General features: G+C 45.2%; 1 protein-coding gene across 2 annotated transcripts in view; it reads right to left on the reverse strand.

The window, feature by feature from the left end:
* The window catches only part of LOC118783018 (LIM domain kinase 1-like), a 33,404-nt gene that overhangs the window by 3,943 nt on the left and 9,675 nt on the right, over positions 1–19,786 (reverse strand). Inside the window, exons 1-8 of one of the 2 annotated variants that reach the window (XM_036536667.1) lie at positions 17,766–17,900; positions 13,366–13,504; positions 3,859–3,968; positions 3,209–3,406; positions 2,845–2,950; positions 1,488–1,675; positions 850–1,039; positions 145–231 (exon numbers count right to left, since the gene is read on the reverse strand). In XM_036536667.1, coding sequence (XP_036392560.1) covers positions 145–231; positions 850–1,039; positions 1,488–1,675; positions 2,845–2,950; positions 3,209–3,406; positions 3,859–3,968; positions 13,366–13,504; positions 17,766–17,860 — 1,113 coding nt within the window. In that variant the 5' untranslated portion in view covers positions 17,861–17,900. Of the gene's footprint in view, positions 1–144; positions 232–849; positions 1,040–1,487; positions 1,676–2,844; positions 2,951–3,208; positions 3,407–3,858; positions 3,969–13,365; positions 13,505–17,765; positions 17,901–19,786 lie in introns of those variants that run through there. The other variant, XM_036536666.1, reaches the window with a different exon arrangement.

Raw genomic sequence — 19,786 nt, forward strand, 5'->3', positions numbered from 1 at the left:
TGATACACCAGTCTGATGGGAACACACCTTCATCTCACCAACAGATCAGAGTTTTAAGCCCTTCAAGGCCCCCCCCCCCCCCCAGGCCTGCTGCTGGGTTAGGCGGGTGCGGGAGGAGGGATCCGTGTGAATGCTGTCTCTCACCTCCTTCAGGAAGGTTCTTTGAGTCTCCTCGTCGAAGCGAATGAGCTCTTTCATCACCATCACCTCCCCGGTCTCCCGATGAGTCACCTGAGCACAGAGAAGAATGATGTCATCCGCTGACAGCAGCATGTCGCTTCGTGTCCCCAGATGGCAGGACCACCAGCAGCAGAACCACAACTATTCTGAGATCACACTTTCTGTAACTTGAAGTGAACAAAACAACTGAGCTATGCTTTCAGTAATAAAGACTCACTATTTCTAATTCCCTGCTAAGGGTAAATGTAATGCGTTATTAGTGAGGTATGCTGTCTTATCGTACCACTGCAGCACCCTATTACAAGCTATTGCACTATATAATGTATAAATACTGCCATCTTGTGGCAGTACCAGATCTTACAGTCCTGACACCACAAACTCGTGATGAGCACTATCCTTAACTAAGTTAAGATGCTAAACCTCTCAGTTTGTGGATCGTTTATGATAGGCTGACCAAGAGCAGTTACCAATAGGGCATGAGAAAGGTGGCTGAGAGGCAACTTTCCCTTCTAAAACTGGCCCAGAAAGGAAGTGTGCGACATGGGTTGTCAGATCTCTGTTATTAGGTGGGAGTGTTAGGTGACAGTGTTGAGTGAGAGTTAAGTGAGAGTTATATGAGAATGTTGTGCGAGAGTGTTCAGCAGCGTTGTCACGGGCTGGGTGAAGTACCTTTATGGCCTGTCCAAAACAGCCCTTGCCTAGCACCTCTCCATGGATGAGGTCAGAGGGGCGGAAGATTCGGTGTGTCTTGTCTTTGGAGACGACACGCAAGGACTCAGAGCGCCCAATATCCTTCCTCAGAGACAAGGGGGAGGCTGCGGCACTCGAGCCGGGAGACTTATCAATACTGCAGCTACGCCTGCAGAGGGCAACAGCGAGACTCATCAACATTGGACGTTGCTATGACTCACCCACTGACACAGGAGGTGAACAGAAATCATCACTTTATAGCTCATTGTGCTCATCCTTTTCATGATATCATGACAATTCCAAATCCAATGTGTTTGTACCTGGTTTGTTTCCATTATGCTTCCTAATTGAACTTGATAGACTCCTGTGTTGTTCACAGTTTGGTAAAAACAAGCTGTTCTTGGTGTGATTCTCCTGTGTGCATGTGTACATTTCCAGCAATCAATGTATGATACCTGTGTTTCCATTGTGTGTAACACACAGACTTATTTCCAGATACCCACATCCTGTGTGTCACCTTTGAACCCCCCCCCCCCCCCCCCCCCCCCGCTGCAATGTGAGCCCACCGCCCCCTGTGGGCGGGTCTCTGTGAGGCGGTTAGCGCACGCGTCTCTTACGTGATCGCTCGCGAGCGGAGGCTGGAGATGTCTGGGTGGGGGGGATGAGTGATGGGCTGGGGAGGGCTGTCCACCTCCAGCAGAGGGCTGGGCCCGTCCACCTGGTCGCCCGGGACCCCGGGGTCGTGGGGGTCATGCTCAATGGTCAGCTGCAGCAGCCGACTCGTCTCCTGGATCAGCAGGTCAATCTGAGTGACAAAAAAAAGACTCAAATGAATAACTGCCAACAGCCACTTATATCCCAGTCAATCTGTGCATTTTACCTCAGTTCAGTACATTATGTTTTTCATCACCACAACTTATTCCAGAACAGGATGGATGTGTCCTTTTAAGCTAAGGACACACACCCCTGACAGTCGGTGGCAACTGGCTGGTGGTTGACTATCAGATGTAATGCAGGTGTGTCCTGCATTTGGGGCCCATTTTGCCCAAATATCGGCTAGGGCCTTGCATGTAGTGCTCAAATCCCACCCAAACTATCCACGAGACTCCGCTCCCTGTGTGAAGTGTGTGTTTTCATTGCTATCAGATAACTCTGGGAAATCAGAGACTGCAATAGTCAATTTCTCTTCCACGATGGTGATTCTTATTGAGAACTTGGTAAGCAGTGATTTCATTGGTTAGTCATGATAACCTCCACTGATGGGACAACCATTCAAATGTTGAAAAATGTTATACTGTGGCAAAACGCGCTGACAGCTTGACTACAGGTGACCTGTTTTACTGCCTGCTGTGAGTGGGATCTGATCTGTGAGCTTTCATCCACAGGGAAACAGGAAACTGTTCTGTGCTATCCAAACTGGCATCCATCATGGACAACACCTCCCACCCCCTGCGTGAGTCTGTGGTGGCCCTGAGCAGCTCCTTCAGTGAGAGACTGCTTCACCCACGTTGTAAGAAGGAGCGCTACCGCAGGTCATTCATCCCAACTGTGGTCAGACTGTTTAATAATACCATTGGGCAATAACCCCCATCACTCAGTAAACCAATACTATGGTGTAGCTCTCAATTTTCTACTTCACTGATCATATATAGGTTGCACTCAGTGCTCATTTCTGCACTGTATTTTTTTTACTTTTAATGTACATATATTTACTATTTTATTGATTCTTGACTTCTTATATATATATATATATATATATTTCTTTGTATTTTCTTTTGTATTTTTGAACTTATTGCACACTGCCACTTTGCCTTTCTACCTCTGTCTTAATGCTGCTGTGACATGTGAATTTCCCCGCTGTGGGATCAATAAAGTTCTATCTTATCTTATCTTATAACAATCCCGCTTGCAATAAATAAAATGAGCTTATTGTCTAATTCACACTGAAAGGTTATTGGGTATGGCCACGGGTACCTCATCGAGTGGAACGTTCCGGATGGGGGTCCCATTGATCTCCAGGATACGGTCACCTACATGGATGGAGTTCTTCACACCGGGGCTGATACAGTCTGAGTCCACTCTAAGAACACACACCAAGAATGAATCGTTCTGCAGTCTAACCTGTTACAGTAAAGTGGATTACAGTATGTGGTACAGCCAGGTGTTGGGTACAGTATGTTGTACAGCAGTGTGTTGGCTATAGTATGTGGTACAGCAGTGTGTCAGGTACAGTGTGTGTTGGGTATAGTGGTGTGTGTTACAGCAGTCTGTTGTAGTATGCAGTATGCTGGGTACTGAGTGTGGTAAAGTAGTGTGTACTCTGTAAATTGTCACTTACTCAGACACACGCACGGTGGGGCTAAGCTCAGGACCCAGGCCGTTGGGCGTGAGATCCTGATCGATGCTCACAGAGAATCCTCGCTTGCCCTCTGTAGAGGCTGGAATGGACACCAGCGTCACTGTGTGTGGAATTCTGGAGCATGGAGAGTCTGGCTGGGACACCGGGGTTACTATGGTCTGGTAGTAACACTGCCCACTGCAGGTAGGGAGGAATTATGACATGGTCAGGAAATGAGCTGGGAGAGGAATAACAGTAACTCATATTTCACTGATTAACATCATATCTTTGATAATAATTCTGTTAGTATGCATGATCGGGGAAGCAGCTATATCCTCCCTATACACAAATGCAAGCTATTCAAACCAAAAATCACATGGTAAATATGGGTGAGAGACTGATTGAATATGTGCGTGCAGGTGTAGTATGTGTGTGCGTGTGTGTGTGTGTGCGCGCACATATACATGTGAGTATGTGTTGTATGTATATGGATGTATATGTTATGTACATACATTTGTGTGTGTTTTTGTGTGTATTTGTGTATGTATGCGTATGTGGTATATGTATGTGTATGTGTGTACGTACGTGTGTGTGCATGCGTGTCTGCATGCGTAGGTATGTGTGTATATCAGTGTTTGAGTCTCTCTTACCAGTAGAGTTTGGACCGCTCTACCAGAGCATATGTGTCCCCATCACCGATAAAGGCCCCACAGCTCAGGCAGGTGAAGCACTCTGGGTGATACTTCTGCTCTCCTGCAACCTGTGGAGGGGACAGACAGAGGGAGGGAGAGAGAGAAAGGTTAGAGAAAGATGGTTCCTTAGGACAAAATGCTGAAGCTGTCCCTCTGTTTGACCATGGAGGGCAATTACAGGGCGCTGTAACACGTGTCTTTCGGTTTAATTAAAGGCATTAATGTTTAAGGATTCTGTTATTCTACAGTATTGTTGTTTGTACAGTCATGCGCCACTTAACGTCCATTCGGACAACGTCCGTTCGCATATACGTCCGTAGTCCCATAAGGCTAGAATAAAGTTTAAAAATCCTGATCGCAGAACGGGAAGTAGCGGACGTAACGGGACGTAGTGAAGGCAACGCTTCCCGCAACCTTCCCGTGTGTCTCATATGGAAATAAAGCGATTTCGCTGCCAGGCGTATAATGGTACAGTACATAGTATAGGCCTACCATATACTGTACATAATACGGTGTTAACACAATGTCCAAATCACATAACATCCTATTTCACAGAACGTATCGTGAACGTTAAGCGACGCATGGCTGTATTGTTATTTGTTGTGTAAAAATCATTTTCCAAAAGCTTTGGTGTGTTTTATGCATGTTTGCAATCCCGAGGGGCTTGGTTGGATGAGGTCCTGTCTATGCACTTTTTGTGACATAACAGCTTGTGACAATTTTTCTTATCATGGATAAATTATAGACCTACATAAATTCTCATAATAGGCTCCGAAACAGAGACAACGCCTGACAAAGCACTGTGAAACAGAAGCGCAGAAACAGCATGCTAGCTCCAACAAATTTAAGATTTGAGATTTATATTTATTTATCTTTGTTGTCATTTCTCAGCACTCGCATACACTGAAATGAAATTTGTCCTCTACATTTGTCCTCTGCATTTTACCAGTTATCTGGCTATAACAGGTAAGGCAGAAACAGAAATGCACTTTCTCCTGTACTGTAATTCCAGTTCCAAATTGAATATTTTGAACTATACTTCCTGATATTTAAGAAATGAATTGATGAAGAGATATGACAAATTCTCAGAGAAAAACACTGTACCTCTGGCATGGTATGTATCCAAGTGCCACAGTGTGAGGTGAAGAATGTAGAAATTAAATTTCCTATTCTTTATTTTATTTATTTAACCAATTATTTTTCCTGCTTTAGTAATTTATTCATTTTGGTAGGAGATTAATAGTTTTGTAGAAGTTTATCATATTTTTGTAAAAATTGGTTTTGGCAAAATCTGTGTGGTCATGCCAATAAAGCTTCCCTGAATTTGAGGGAGAGTAAGGTCACACAACCATAAACTTTAGGAGGCTGAAATAAAGTAGCGCTTTCTCAAAACATGACAAATACAGTCACATAAACACAGACGCATAAATACAGCAGTATAACTATAGCCACAAAAATACAGCTTCATAAGCAAATACAGCCTCAAAAATCCAGCTTCATAAGTACAGCTTCATAAATAGCCATATAAATACAGCTTCATAAATATGGTCACATAAGCAAATAGTCACATAAATACAGACACATGAATATGGCCATATAAATACAGCTGCAAAAATACAGCCGCATAAGCAAATACAGCCTCATAAATACAGCCGCAAAAATACAGCTTCATGAATACAGCCGCAAAGATACAGCCGCATAAATACAGGCTCATATATAGAGACACATGAATATAGCCACATAAACACAGATGCATGAGCAAATGCAGCCTCATACACACAGCCTCCTAATCTATATTTAAACAGAACTGGAATAGCGAAAATAAAAGATTCAGGGCCATGCAAGCTGTACAAACCAAACCAGGCATCCAGATGGGCTCCTGACAGCAAGGTCAGATTTAAGAAAGCAATCAGTCCACCGGAAATGACTAATCTTATTAACAGACCAACCAGGAATAATCATGGCTGTGAAAAAACTTATGAAAATTTACAAAAATCAACCAATAAAGGAGGACAAAACAAACCAGCTGCCCATTCCAACAGAGACATCAGAGGGAAAAGTGGTTTGATGAGGACAGCGGAAGTGTAAGAGAGAACTAAAATGCTTTTCCAATCGAAAACACCATCAAACGCAAAATAAAGACCTGCATATTTATATCTACTGACCACATTTACATCCTACACACCATAAATAGCATATGAACCAACAAAACAAAGGGTAATGATTTGCATGCTTTATTGATTTTATGAAAGCCATTCATTCAATCTGGCAAGTGGGCTTACACTGTACAATAAATATACAGTAAAAATGAACAATAAACAAACTGATCTCTTCACTCAAGGGCGTAGCATGAGACAGAGATGCATTTTGAGTCCAATTTTGCTCAATATTTACATAAATGACTTAGCGGTATTGCTAGGAACAATCTGCAATTTGTTCTACTGAAAACTTCTGCTTGACCATGAAGGAACTGAAGGAGAAAGCAAGAATGGCTTTCTACACCATAAGATGATCAGTTCAAATCGAAATCCCAATTAGGATCTGGCTCAAAATATTCCAGAGAGTTATAGAACCAATCGTACTTTATGGCAGTGAAGCGTGGGGTCTACTAACACAAAATGATTTTGCAAAATACAACAAACATCCAATTGAAACCCTGCATATAGAGGTCTTTCAAAGTACCCTGAGGATACAAAGGCAAACACCTATTAATGCATGCAGGGCAGAAGTAGGCCAATATCCTTTAATTTTACATATCCAAAAACAGCATCAACTTCTGGAAATGCCTAAAAAGGAGCAACCCCCACTCATGCCATTATAAAGTCCTGGGCTGCCAAAAGTTGAATACAGAAAGGTGTCCCCTCTGCCAACTTGTCCTGAGGCTTGGGAAACTAAGAAATTCTAATATTACTACCCTCAAACATCCCCAGGACAATTACCATCTAACTCAGAAAGGTTGGGGGAGAGAGAAAAAGAGGTGGGTTGAAGGTGTGAGAGAGGGGTGGGTTGGGGGTGAGAGAGAGGGGTGGCTTGGGGGGAGACACAGAGAGGTGGGTTGGGGGAGAAAGAGAGAGAGAGAGAGAGAGAGAAAGGGGGATGGGGTGACACAAGCATTTCTATATCCCTGACAGTGCTGACCAATCAAAAGCAAAACCCAGCAATGCTTCCATGAAAAGATGTAGCTTACTGTTGAATTATGACCTATGTACTCTAAGCATTATCATATCACACTGTTGTGTTTTTACATGGAAATTAAGCATGTACATGTATGGGAGCCTATGGACAGAAGCAGCCCCCTCGTTTCCAAAGACAGCTGCCTACCTCTGGTGAAAATCTCCAATAACCACAGACGAGAAAAAGTCTACCTTTTCAGCTTTGAGTGAGATGAGTGAGAGGGCAGAGTTACAGTTACTGTGCTACAGAAGTCTGCACAGAATGTGTAGCACCCTGAGCTATCACAGCACACAGCAAATGTATTTACATTTACATTTATTCATTTAGCAGACGCTTTTATCCAAAGCGACTTACATAGGTTACAGTTCTTTACAATGTTATCCATTTATACAGCTGGATATTTACTGAGGCAATTGTGGGTTAAGTACCTTGCCCAAGGGTACAGCAACAGTGTCCCAGCGGGGATCGAACCGGCAACCTTTCGGTTACGAGTCCTGCTCCTTAACCACTATGCCACACTGCCGCCCTATGTATCTGTCTAATAACATGTTTTGGAGCTTCTGTGCAATAAAGGGACTAAGGCTGGGCAGATAACAGTTGATGATGTGCTGTATTCCTCAGACAGAGCAAGCCCTGTTTCACTGACCACCCTGACCTGTTCATCACATGCAGAGGCCTGGTGCTTGAGCACAAGGCCTGACTGTGGCTTCGCCCTGGGGCAAAGAGAGAGCAGTGATCTTATCTGTGCCAGCACAGGCCTCGACATGCTTACAGAGCACAGCACTGCCCTGTTGGGAGGGTCTGAGGTCAATGTGTGCCGTTTGCACAGTGCTACATTATTAAAATGACACACATAATTAACCGAAACCTCTATGTGCACAGCAAGCCCCAGAATGAGATCTCATCCTAAAACGCAGTAGCCTGCATGTGCATGGGGACACAGAGACAACGGCACAGCAGGAGTACATGCACAACACTGTGCGTTTCTGAGCTATCACAGGCTTACAGCGGAGAAGCTCCCTCTGAGAGGCCACAGTGTTGTCTGATATATGCAGTAAACACCAGTTGAGAGCCCAGCAAGTCATGATGACTTCAGGTGAGATTTGGGTCAGGCGCTCCCATGTGAAGTAAGTCATTCTCTTCGGCGCAGAGTGTAGTGAGCTATTCCCTCAGTGCAGTAAGGTAATCCCTCAGGTATAGAGTGGTGAGGTAATCCCTCAGATGTGTCAGAGTGAGACACAACACAGTGTGACAACACATTGCATCATAGGACGGAGCTCGTCCTTTTGCCATTATGAGACAGAACAGAGTCCCGCAGCTTGCAGCGTGAGGGACTGACTCACGTAGAGCCCAACAGACAAGATCAGACAAGAGGACAGAAACAGCTCAGAGCTCAGGGGATTCACATCTGTTTAGACACAAAGAGGCCACTGCTGCCTGCTTCCAACTACAGTCCTGCTCAGTATTACACTCGTGGCACAGATGCCCTAAACACCTGGGTCAAACTCCTTATAGGCTCACATTAATCTCAAATAAATACTCCTAAAAAAAAAAAGACCCTTTTGGTATTTCCCACTGTTTCTAAAAAGAAATGAGCAGATCAGGGATTTCCTTTGAGATGGGAGTCATATTCAGTTGAGCTATGATGACACTCCTGAGGAGGACACCGTGTTTACATTCTGCAGTCTCACGGCCTGGACGGACACATCCCCTCACAGCGCTCCCCACAGGCTACACAACCACAGACACACAGAGGACCTTACCTTCTCCTTCCTCCACGGCTTCAGACAGCACAAGCCCCAGAGAAACACGTCTCCCAGCATCCCAGCGGCCAGACTACAGCGCTCTGCCTGGCTCGCTACTGTCAAACCAAAACACTGAGCGGAGGAGAGCAAGTCACGCCCCCTGCGATGAGCTAATCAGCGTAATTCCCCCCCCCTGCACTCCGGCAAGCAGCCGCAGCTTTCTCTGACCTCATTGCTTCCTGCCAGGCCCACAGGCTGCGTCTGGCTTTCACACAGAAAACCCCCACCTCTACACAACCCAGGCTCCATTCACCATATTAGTTTCACCACATTCTCATCTGCGCAATGGAGCTGACTGGAACTATGACTGTTGCTATAAATACAACTGGACCGACCATTACACACTTCCTAATGTAAAGAATGAATAACAGGATCAATAAAAATAAAAAGCAGCAAACAGAATTAAAAAGAGCGCAGATAAACAGTGCGGATAGATAAATACTAGACTTATTTTCTTTGAAGCTATGATAATACAGCGCACATACCTACAACAGACTACAGCAGTGTGAAGGTTATCACTTCCTCAGAGACTCTAGTGACAGAGGAACAACTGAAGCTGTCTTCACATACACACGGATGTGTGACCAGATCTCACGCTTCTATTTGGGCTGGCCCCGCCCGAGTACTTCTGAGATTGTGCCCTGGTGTCTTTTCATTGGTGACAGCCATCGAGTAGATAAATAAGAGATGCGAGTAAAAATAAGGAGGTACCTAAAACAATGAGGAAAACGGAACGCATTTGCTTGATTGAACTTTGTCAGTTTCATATGACATTTAGTAGGAATCCCTTCCGTCTTCAGGGTGGGTGTGTTTTTTTTAACATGGAATGTATGGTTAATTTGCTCTAATAAATCTCTAAATTTACAGAGTTTTAAGGAAAAATGAAAATATTGCAATCACCTCTATGCACTATTCATTGAAAAGTCCATAAGATACATGTAATTTTCAAAATATAATTATATAGTTACATTAGTCAGTGCATATATTTTTCTGCTTACATGTTGTATATATATTTATTTGTATTTCTATGGTGACTTTCTACTCTACCCCAAATAAATAAAACTGTATGGAATGTGACACCTGTTTTGCGGTTTACATTATAGATGGAAAATTCTTCTGCTACCGGAGAAGACAAATCTTGCTTCCTTCGTATGTCTCCCACAGAATCGTAATTGTCCTTAAGGAGGTTAACAGTTATTGATTTCCAGGTCACAGAGGATGCAAAGATGTAGGAATCCAGGAAAGGATGTGATTTAGCCAACTATTAGGACACACCTACGTATTCATTGAGTCAAGCAGAGCATCCACATCACTGCCTGTGGGGCCACACAACAAACATCCCACAGGTCGTCCACAGTCCTGCCTGCGGGGCCTTGCAACACACAGCCCGGCAGGCCATCCACACGCCTGCCTGTGAGGTCTCACAATGCACACACGCTGTAACAGCCAGATTCTATGCGATATGGGCACAGTAGCTTTAATGGCATCAGACACCAGCAGTGTGGTCAGAAACCTGCACGGGGAATTCCACAGTTCTGCACTGGAAAAGAAACAAGCCGCCATGAGGAACCTTTCAATTAAGAGGAAGAAGAGGATTAGGAAAGCTAGGGGTTTTCAGAGCTAAAGAGGTGCTGCAATCATATTACCGCACATTGTACATGCATGAGACACTGAATGAAGAGATCACAGTATGTTCATTTAGACCAAATATACTACAGATTCATGGGCTGAGTGTAATGACCTGGTCCTGAGAGTAATGACCTGTTCCTGAGGGCTTATGACTTGGTCGTCAGTGTAATGAGCTGGTTCTTAGTGTAATCCCCCTGTCATACAGATGGACCAAACATGGAGAATGGGAAAACTAGGAACCCCAGGAGGGACGGATAAATTAATGTGAAAGGCAATTAGTGATTTTAATGTAGGTAAACTGATGCAGTTTTGTATGGGGAGAGACGTGAGGATGCAGTGAGGATGCAGTGGAAGCTGGCCCACTTCTCCGTGGGAGAACAGCCTGCTCCAGCACACACGGAGATCCTGCAGAGTCTGGTTTTGCTGTAGTAACGTGAAAGCTGGTACCGTCAGTCAAACAACAAAATTACGTTTAACGGCTTTACGGCTAAGCTGTTGACAGACTTGATTGTAGGTTTATTTATGAAACAGTGTGGCAGTTCTAGCGAGTAAACAAACGACGGTCCTATCATTTCTCTCTCGTCACTTTTAAAAATTCTCTGGCAACATCGCTTACAGCAGCTTATACGCTGTCCATTGCTAAATTAGGTTAGCCACAAAGCTAGCTAATGCCATGTTTATCAGTAGAAGACCGCTAACGTTAATGAGCGGTTAAACTATAGTGTTTAACTTATTCTGCCTAAATGAAGCAATGGTAAATATGTCCGCGACTCGCATGTCTGTAGTTACAGTCGGTGCACTGCTCCAGCATACACTGGGATCCTGCAGAATCAGCAGCTTTTTTGCGATTCCATTCTGCCACTCTCTCCAGCATATGAATCACCGCTGGCAAACAGCCTCACCACAGCAGTGCAGCTGATGCGGTTTCTGTTAGCAACACGGAGGCAAACAGCTCTGTCTGAAACCCCAGAAAACTCCACAACACCAACCTAGCTTTCACCCCGGAGATGGACACATCATTTCACAGCCTTATAGCATTAAACACTAATGCTATGCACCCTGAACCCTAAACACATTCTAATCAACATATGCACTTAAAAGACCTGATCACTCATTCAGACTACAGCTGTATTGAATGGTATAAGGACATTAGACTAGACAGAATTAAACAAATTAAACGAATTAAACAAAAAGGAAGCATGCAGACATGTACACATGTCTCATATCACATTCATATATCTACTGAAGAAGCTTTCGATGACAGCATACTGGAGAGTACAACATACCCCTGCAATGAGTCAGCCAGCACAGAGGTGCTGTGGCTGGACTGAGGGGAACACCGTGAAACAGTCCTTTGAGCCGGAGAGGGAGGGCCGAGTTCACATTAGATAAAGGAGGCAGAAAAAGACTCAGAGTGCTCTGAAGCACAAAAGCCATCAACTCCCAGGGGGCTCACACACATGCATATGCACGTGTACACGCACACCCCAACACATGTGCACAAAGACCTCATCAACAACACAAAGTCAGCTGTAGGTTTCAAAAGCATGATCGTAAAATGTTACACAGACTGTCACTTTTAATCAATCAAAAGCGGGCAATTAAAGTTGAGCTGAGCTCAAATGAGGCAGGTAAGGGATGATTTCCATCCTTTTCATAGTTTACAGGTAGATTGAGCTTGAACAGGTGGATAGAGAATTTATGCTAGATCGAGTCACATTTCTGTTTTTGAGTGAAAACTCAACCTGAGGTCCCTCAGTGTGTTGGAGGTGAAAGAGTCTTTTGACAGAGGATAGTGTTTATGGAGTCCATCTGAGCTCCGTGTCTCTGGCCTCCTGGGAGGCCACATGCCTGCAATCATGCAGTGCAGGCTGGCAGGGCCGTGAGAGGCGGGTGGTAAATCAGGAGGAGAGTGCAGAGGCAAGCAGCCTGTCTTTAATCTACTTCATTAGCCTGAGTGCACATTACAGCTCCTCCATCCTGAGAACTGCGCTAAGGCACACTGTGTTTGACTGTACGGGGTTCACCACAGTGCCAAAGGCTGCATTGTGCTGGAATCACTGAGGAGATTCACTGCTGCACTTTTCTGAGATCAGTGAGGAGGCAGAATGGTGAACTGTGCTGGAACCAATGAGGAGTTGAAGACTGGTGTACTGTGCTGGGATCAGTGAGGGGACAGACTGGTGCACTGTGGTGACTGTTGGCATGCAAGGCTTTCTCTCTTGCCGGAGGACTGGTATCATGTGGTTGTGGGGTTGGGATGGGCAGTCTCTATCAAGCCAGCAGTACAAACTGCAGCTAGAGTTACCAACAGCCTCAGCTCACCTCCCCGGAAATGTCTTTGCTCTACTACACAACAATAATGACAGCTATAATAAGATAATGCTCTCAGTAGAAGTACGGCTAAAAGTACAAACACCCCTATGACCACAAGTTACACCCTCAAACCATGTGCAGAAAACATTTGCTTGGTGAGCACACAGAAATAGTTTGTATAGGGAAATGGTCTGTGCAGAAACATGTTTTGCACAAGGAATGGCTTGTATAGAGAAATTGTTTGTGACACGCCTGGTCTTATCTCCGCAATCTCTGTTCCTCTTTTGAAGTATAGACACAGCCTCTTTCACAGGCTGTCAGTTACCGTGCAGTGTGTCTAATAGGAGGCTTTCAGTGGGTGATTCTGCAGTGCATTCAATATAGTGATAAGATGAGGTTGACTCATGTTAGACAGGAGAAACTGGTTCTGAGGGAGATGGAGCTCATGACAGAGACGTTCAGGATGTGCATTTGGGCAGTGCAGGTGTACTGAGCGTGTACTGTATGTGTATTGACGGTGCATGTGCTGTTGAGGTCTCACCATGATGAGGCCAGTGGAGATGGCCTCGGAGCACCCATGGCACAGCTCTCCAAACCGGGCCCAGTAGTCCTTCTTACAGAAGAGCCGTCCCTCTTTCTCATAGTACCAGTGGGACAAGGAAGCACTGCACTCACAACACCTGAGGAGAGAGGAAACAACGCTGACACAATGCTCACACAACGCTGACACAGTGCAGATTCACTGATCTCTACAGCATGCAGACGGTGTATGTTCAGAGGTGTGGGAAGCTGCAGCAGAGCTGACAGGCATCTTGGGATAAAGACATGTTGTATTACGACGCATGCTCATTGGATGAATGAGTGGAGCTGGGCGGAGCTTGTGCATGCTGTAGCATGGTCATCTAGTGATGACTGCTTCTCGGGTGACCTCAGACCCTGTAATCCTGCCATAAAAAAACCCCTCACACTCCATCTGGCTCACTACAAAACTCAGGCAAGCAGAACTGCACCAAAGGCATTTCTTACATTGATACACTCAGGTCCAACCACACTGCAAAATAACTGCAAATGCCCCTAAATTTCAACACACGATCTGTCCAAATCTCTCCACAACGGAGTTTTGGTCTATCAAACTCATCACAGCAGAGCACCTCTTCCAGCAGACATGCTTTTGGCTCAGTAAGCTCACTTTACCTAATGGCATTTAAAGACACAGGGAGCTGGATCGAATCAGAACAGCCGTTCTCATGCCAAAAACCTCAATGCTGTTATATCAGGGACAATATTACTCTCTGGGGGAAGCATATTGCTTATGGTCACTTTACTCTCTTCAGAGTGAGAGCTGGAGAACCTGCTGTATCTGGGCTATGATCCCGCTGGTTAAAACACACCAAACACCATTTATAGCTGGAGAGCCAGTGTTTCGGACCTGACAGAGTCTGCACTGTCTGCCGCTGATGCTGGGAGTGGAGGGGAAGGCCCCGGTCTGTAAGAGGATTAGTGGTTTGCAGATGGGGAGGTGGGGGGGCGGGGGGTGTGGAGGATTATGAACAAACTAACTATGAACAGACACTAAGAGACAGGACTAAGCTTTGCCATCACACACGTGAATGTTTTACACACACACAAACACACACACACTGGTCCCATTGGCTGAGTGAGGGTGAAGCTGAGGCTCTGGGCCTGCTGTTCTGTGTGTCTCTGCTATATGAGCTGAATCCAGATGAACCTAATGCATGCAGAGCACTGTGTGCTTCCACTGTGGTGCTGGGAGAGTTCACCACACATCCAGCCACCTGCTGGTGATGGATTTGATCTCATGGTGCCAGTGTTTATTTTGAAATCTGCACAAAATATCCACTGTAGGGGCAATGGACAAACCCTTCCCTGAGAAACAGAAAGAAAGTTCTGGAACACTAGACCACCGTGGCAGCTGAATGTTCCCCTGCTCAGGTGAAACTGAAACTTGTTGCATACCCAGCCACCATGCCCCACCACATAACCACCCACCCACCCTCACTGACGTGGCACACTGCCATGACCATGGAAATCTGTGCCCTTTCACCCCATGCTTCATGCTTGGTGAAGGGGACATAATTCACACAGCTCAGGAAACAAAGCATAGAGACCGTGGCTCTTCCTGCCTCAGACAGGAAGTGAGACAAAGAGGCAGGTGGGGGAATCCCGGTCAGCTGCAGGCTTTTTGTGCAATCTCCGGGACAAGGACTCCAGCCGTCTACCAGCACTGTAGGAGCACAGACACGAAGCTTCCAGTGGCCCACTGAGCCCTACACTCACATGCTCCTCACCAAACACCAGCCCTACACTCACACACTCCTTATCAAACACCAGCTCTAACACTCACACACCCTCCTAATCCCCCCCTTTGTCTGGGCCAGATAGAATGAGTGCATGATGGTACCCCTCTGTAGAAAGCTACTGCTGGATTCTTTGAGTGGCACCTCCTAATTGGTGTGTTCAAATCCACCAAGGAAAGCCATCGTCCAATCAGAGATCAACAGGCCCAGTAACGGTAAGTTCAGCAGGCAGTATGTTTAACCCTGCGTGTCGCAGCCTCACACACACAATGCACTTCACAAAGATGAAAGTCAGCAGGGAGGTAGCCACACAGTGCCTATTTTATCAGAGGGTGTAGGTTTGATGCAGAGGAACAGAGCAAGATGACAAAGCTGCAGTACTGAACATTCCTCCAACGTCTGTGGATTTCACGTAACTTCAGCAGGGAAATCTCATTAATATAAAAACAAGAATAAATGCTAACACTCTCACATATCCCTCAGCTGTGAATCAGCTCAATATTCTAATATTAGAATATTACAAATATGCAAATTAAGAATACACTAGCATATTGTTCTGCAGTCTAAACTTACTCAGCCAGCTTTGCTCTTTCAGGGGTAAAGTACATCTTTGCTTGCAGCTGAAAATTGCATCGACTTAAAATTGCCACGGGAACAGCACAGTATAAGGTCTTTATGGTCTTTATGGCACTGCAAATATTACACTTAAAAAAAAAAAAATCAACCTTCTGAATAACATATCTCAGCAAAGATGGAGGAGGAGTCACATCACAGTCCAGCCTGTGCCTGTCAATCGGGGAGTAAACGGAGACCATTCAAACTCTGCCTTTACTGCCTGCCATGATTCACAGAATGCTTCGCAAATGTTGTTTTTCTCTGAATTAGGGGTAGTTCAAGGGGTAGAACTACCTTTTAGCAGCAGCAGAGCACCCCCCCCCAAAGCGAGCATGTGGTGTTTTGACTGCTCCATGTCCTGGCAGTGGCTCCCCCCCTGCCTCCTTTCTACCCTTCAGATGTGATCAGTGACACCAGTCATCCCACAAGCTGGTAATAAGGCAGCACTGTAAAGCACAACAGCTTTATATGCACAGGAAACAACTCCCGCACCTGGACAACAGGGGGCAAGCCAGCCAGAGCCAGGCCAAACTCAAAGAAAGCGTAAGCTCCATCAGAGATAACAGATGTTCACTTATTTCTGTGGAGAGCCATAAAGTTTTCAATAATGACATGAATTAACGGCTGTCGAGAGAGAGACTCAAATTTTGATAGGAATAAATCAAGGTCTTTGCTTAATTTATTTGATTTATTTGCTCAAGCTCTAGATCAGGTAGTGACATGAGCCAGCCCGGTTCCAGCTCTACAAGTGGGAGAGGGGTATAATGATCCAGCCTCATTCCAGCTCTACAGTGCCAGTCTGGTTTGAGCTTTACAGTTAAAATGGCACAATGTCTCCTGACTGAACCTGCTACAAAGTTCACTTCGAGGAAAACTGAAAGCCAACACCCAAAAAGAGCAGACACTGCCGTGAGGCCCACCTGCTCCTTGGAACACACACACATGCGTGCGCGTGTACAGTTGACCCTCCCACATCGCAGCTTCGATTTTTCGCGGGTCAGCAACAAACAATTAAATGGGAACTTTTTGGGAGCTTTATGGCCTTGTGCGGGAAACCGCATAGCACTGCAGGTGACGCGCTTAGCAGATGAAAAGTTAAGAAAACGTACAAAAGTTTAGTAAGTCATAAATGCATAAAATATATGTATAATATCAATGTACTCTATCGTTTAATACCATAAATATACACAAATCTGTAATATATATATATATATATATATATATATATATACATATAAAATTTTACATGGTTTTTCCACATGGGGGGGGGGTGGGGGGGGTGGGGGTTGGGGGGAGCTGAGCCCCTAACCCCCGCGAAGTGGGAGGGTCAACCGTACAAACACACACACACACACACACACACACACGCACACGCACACACATATACACAAACACACACACAAACATACACACTTTAATCTATATGAGACACACGGTACGGTAGCATAGCAGTCTAGTGGTAGGGAACAGGGTCTTTTTGCCCAAAGTTGCCAACTGAATTCCCTGGTGGAGAAATTCTGTGGTATCCTTGGGAAAGCTACTTCACCTGAAATACGTGGTAAACACTGTATGAATGAATAACATAGAAACATAGAAATCTTAAGCTAAGTGCGTAAGAACGTCTACTAAGCAAATGTTAAGAAAATGCTCAAAAGTACTTTGAAACACGGTGAATTTCAGAAAATAGCCCAAAAAAGAGGAAATACAACCTTAAAGGCCTCACATGCATTTACTTTCTAAATGCTGGAAATTTGTTAATGTGAAAACTTGTATGAACAGAGCAATATATACCAGGAAGCCAGCATTCTACAAATCAGGCAGCAGCTCCCATATTAGGGAGACATTTTGAGTAAGTACAACTAAAACTGTACGGTTAGTGGAAATGAAATGGCACATACATTTCATCAGTTTCAAACATGGAGCTCCTCAGAACTACAGATGTTATTCATGAAAACATGTGAACACAGAGGACATCGCCCTCCAAAACGGCAGCACATCGAACACTTACTTTCTCCACCTCATACGATTCCGTCTGTGCCAATCTGCTCCCCGCCTGCCCTCCGGGGCCGAACCCCTCTGCTGGTGGTCAGTGAACTGGCTCATGCTCTACCCGACAGATACAGAGTTCGGAACCACAAGCACGTTAAGCTGTTGCGCTACTAACCCTTCGCATCGGCCTGGAAGCTCGTCTCGATGCAGCTGTGGCCCGCTTCTTTACTCATTTCCTGCCTTATCCGCTCACTCGTGACCCCCCTCTCCCCCTCACCGCCCCTACGCCCCCCCCCACCCACTGCAGGATAGAGTTACAAGCCTAATCTCCCACCCCCTCCCTTCCAGGCTCACACTGTACAGACGCAACTAACAATAGGCCTTCAGAGATGCAACCAGCCTCCAAGTGAATCCAGACTGCGACCCACGCACTGCCACCCACCTCCTTCTGACGCGATGCCTCTCCATTCCTGATGCGCTCCAGAGGACGAGGAGGACACCTCCGAATCTACACTGAGTACAGGCTCCAGCCCTAAAATGATATATCTCTAAATGCCCAACTCTTTCAAACACAAACCCTTAAGTGTCAAGGAGCCAATCCCGTTCTCCCGTGAGCTACTTTGAGGTGCAAGGTCGGCTGATGCTTGTGTCTGAAGTTGTTTCAGTTCCCTAACGGGCATTCCAACCACAACTGCTTTCATTACGCAGAGCAGGGCTCAGATCAGACAAACTCACACATACACATCCTCAAAAAAAGCATTTATAAGTTTTTCTTTCATTTGTTACATATAAAAACACATAAACAACCAAAATGTGTCAAAACATGCAATAATTTTAATTGTGTAAAAGAACTGTTTTATAATATTACAAATAGTCTATTTTTGACCATGTGTGAAATAAAGATTGGGTAGGAATGTCCTGTGAGGTCTGAGACTCTGAGTACATACCTTCGCCCTGCCTGCTTTACATCCCCTCCAGGTCCTACCCATTTCAAGACCTCTCCCTCAGCCTAGACACTATAAACTATTTAACCGATAGCTCTTCTACCTGTCAGAAGCCTTGGGGTAATTCTTGACACCCAACTGTCCTTTTCACAGGTTCCACTGGTCAGGCGTGCAGATTCTTTTCGTACAACATCTGAAGGACCTGCCTCGACCTCACTGTATATTTTACGCAGCTCCTATTTCAGGCCCTGGTCCTTGCATTCCTGGTCTACTGTAACTCCCTCTTTGCTTGTCTTCCTGCCTGTGCTATCAAACCCCTACGGCTAATCCAGAATGCAGCCGCACGACTTGTCTACAACCTTCCTAAATGTAGTCAAGACACATCCCTCCTCATCTCACTTCACTTGCTTCAGGGTGGCATCAAGTTCAAAACCTTGCATATACAACAGTGAATGGGACAACTCCCTCATACCTCCAGTCAGTCTTCGAACCATATGTACTGACCAGACTATGCTCTGTAACCTTGGGGCAACTGACTGTCCACTTCCGATGGGGTTGCTCCTCTCAGACATGATATCTATCTGGTCCCCCATTGGTGGAATGGACTTCCCATGGGGGTCAGTAATCATTGCCCATCTTCTGATGCAGACTGAGAACCCACCTCTTCAGACTGCATCTCACTGTCCACTTCAATCCCCACCCCCTAGCACCTGCTACTTGTATTATTTAACGCTCATTTACTTATAGTATCACAATGTGTTATGGATATTGTGTTCTAGTGTCACTGAGATATATGGTTGTGTATGTCCTTGACTTCCTGTAGTATCTAGGCTGTCTTCCGTCTTCTAGGCTGTTAACTTGTGGTAATGCTTGAATAGTGTTGTACTCACTGGTCTGGGAGTGTTGTTAGCCTAGTCTGACACGGTGTCTCCTTTAACTTGGATGGAAACAATTCTGTTCTCTTGTGCTGGAAGTCACTCTGGATAAAAGCACTTCCTAAATTAATGTCATGTAGTGTAATGTGTGCTCTACTACTCTATGTGACATTGGCCTTTTGACTCCACCACACTGTGAGACTGTGAGACTCTGGTTTTAA

The sequence above is a fragment of the Megalops cyprinoides genome, chromosome 9, assembly GCF_013368585.1.
Source record: "Megalops cyprinoides isolate fMegCyp1 chromosome 9, fMegCyp1.pri, whole genome shotgun sequence".
NCBI lineage: Eukaryota > Metazoa > Chordata > Actinopteri > Elopiformes > Megalopidae > Megalops > Megalops cyprinoides.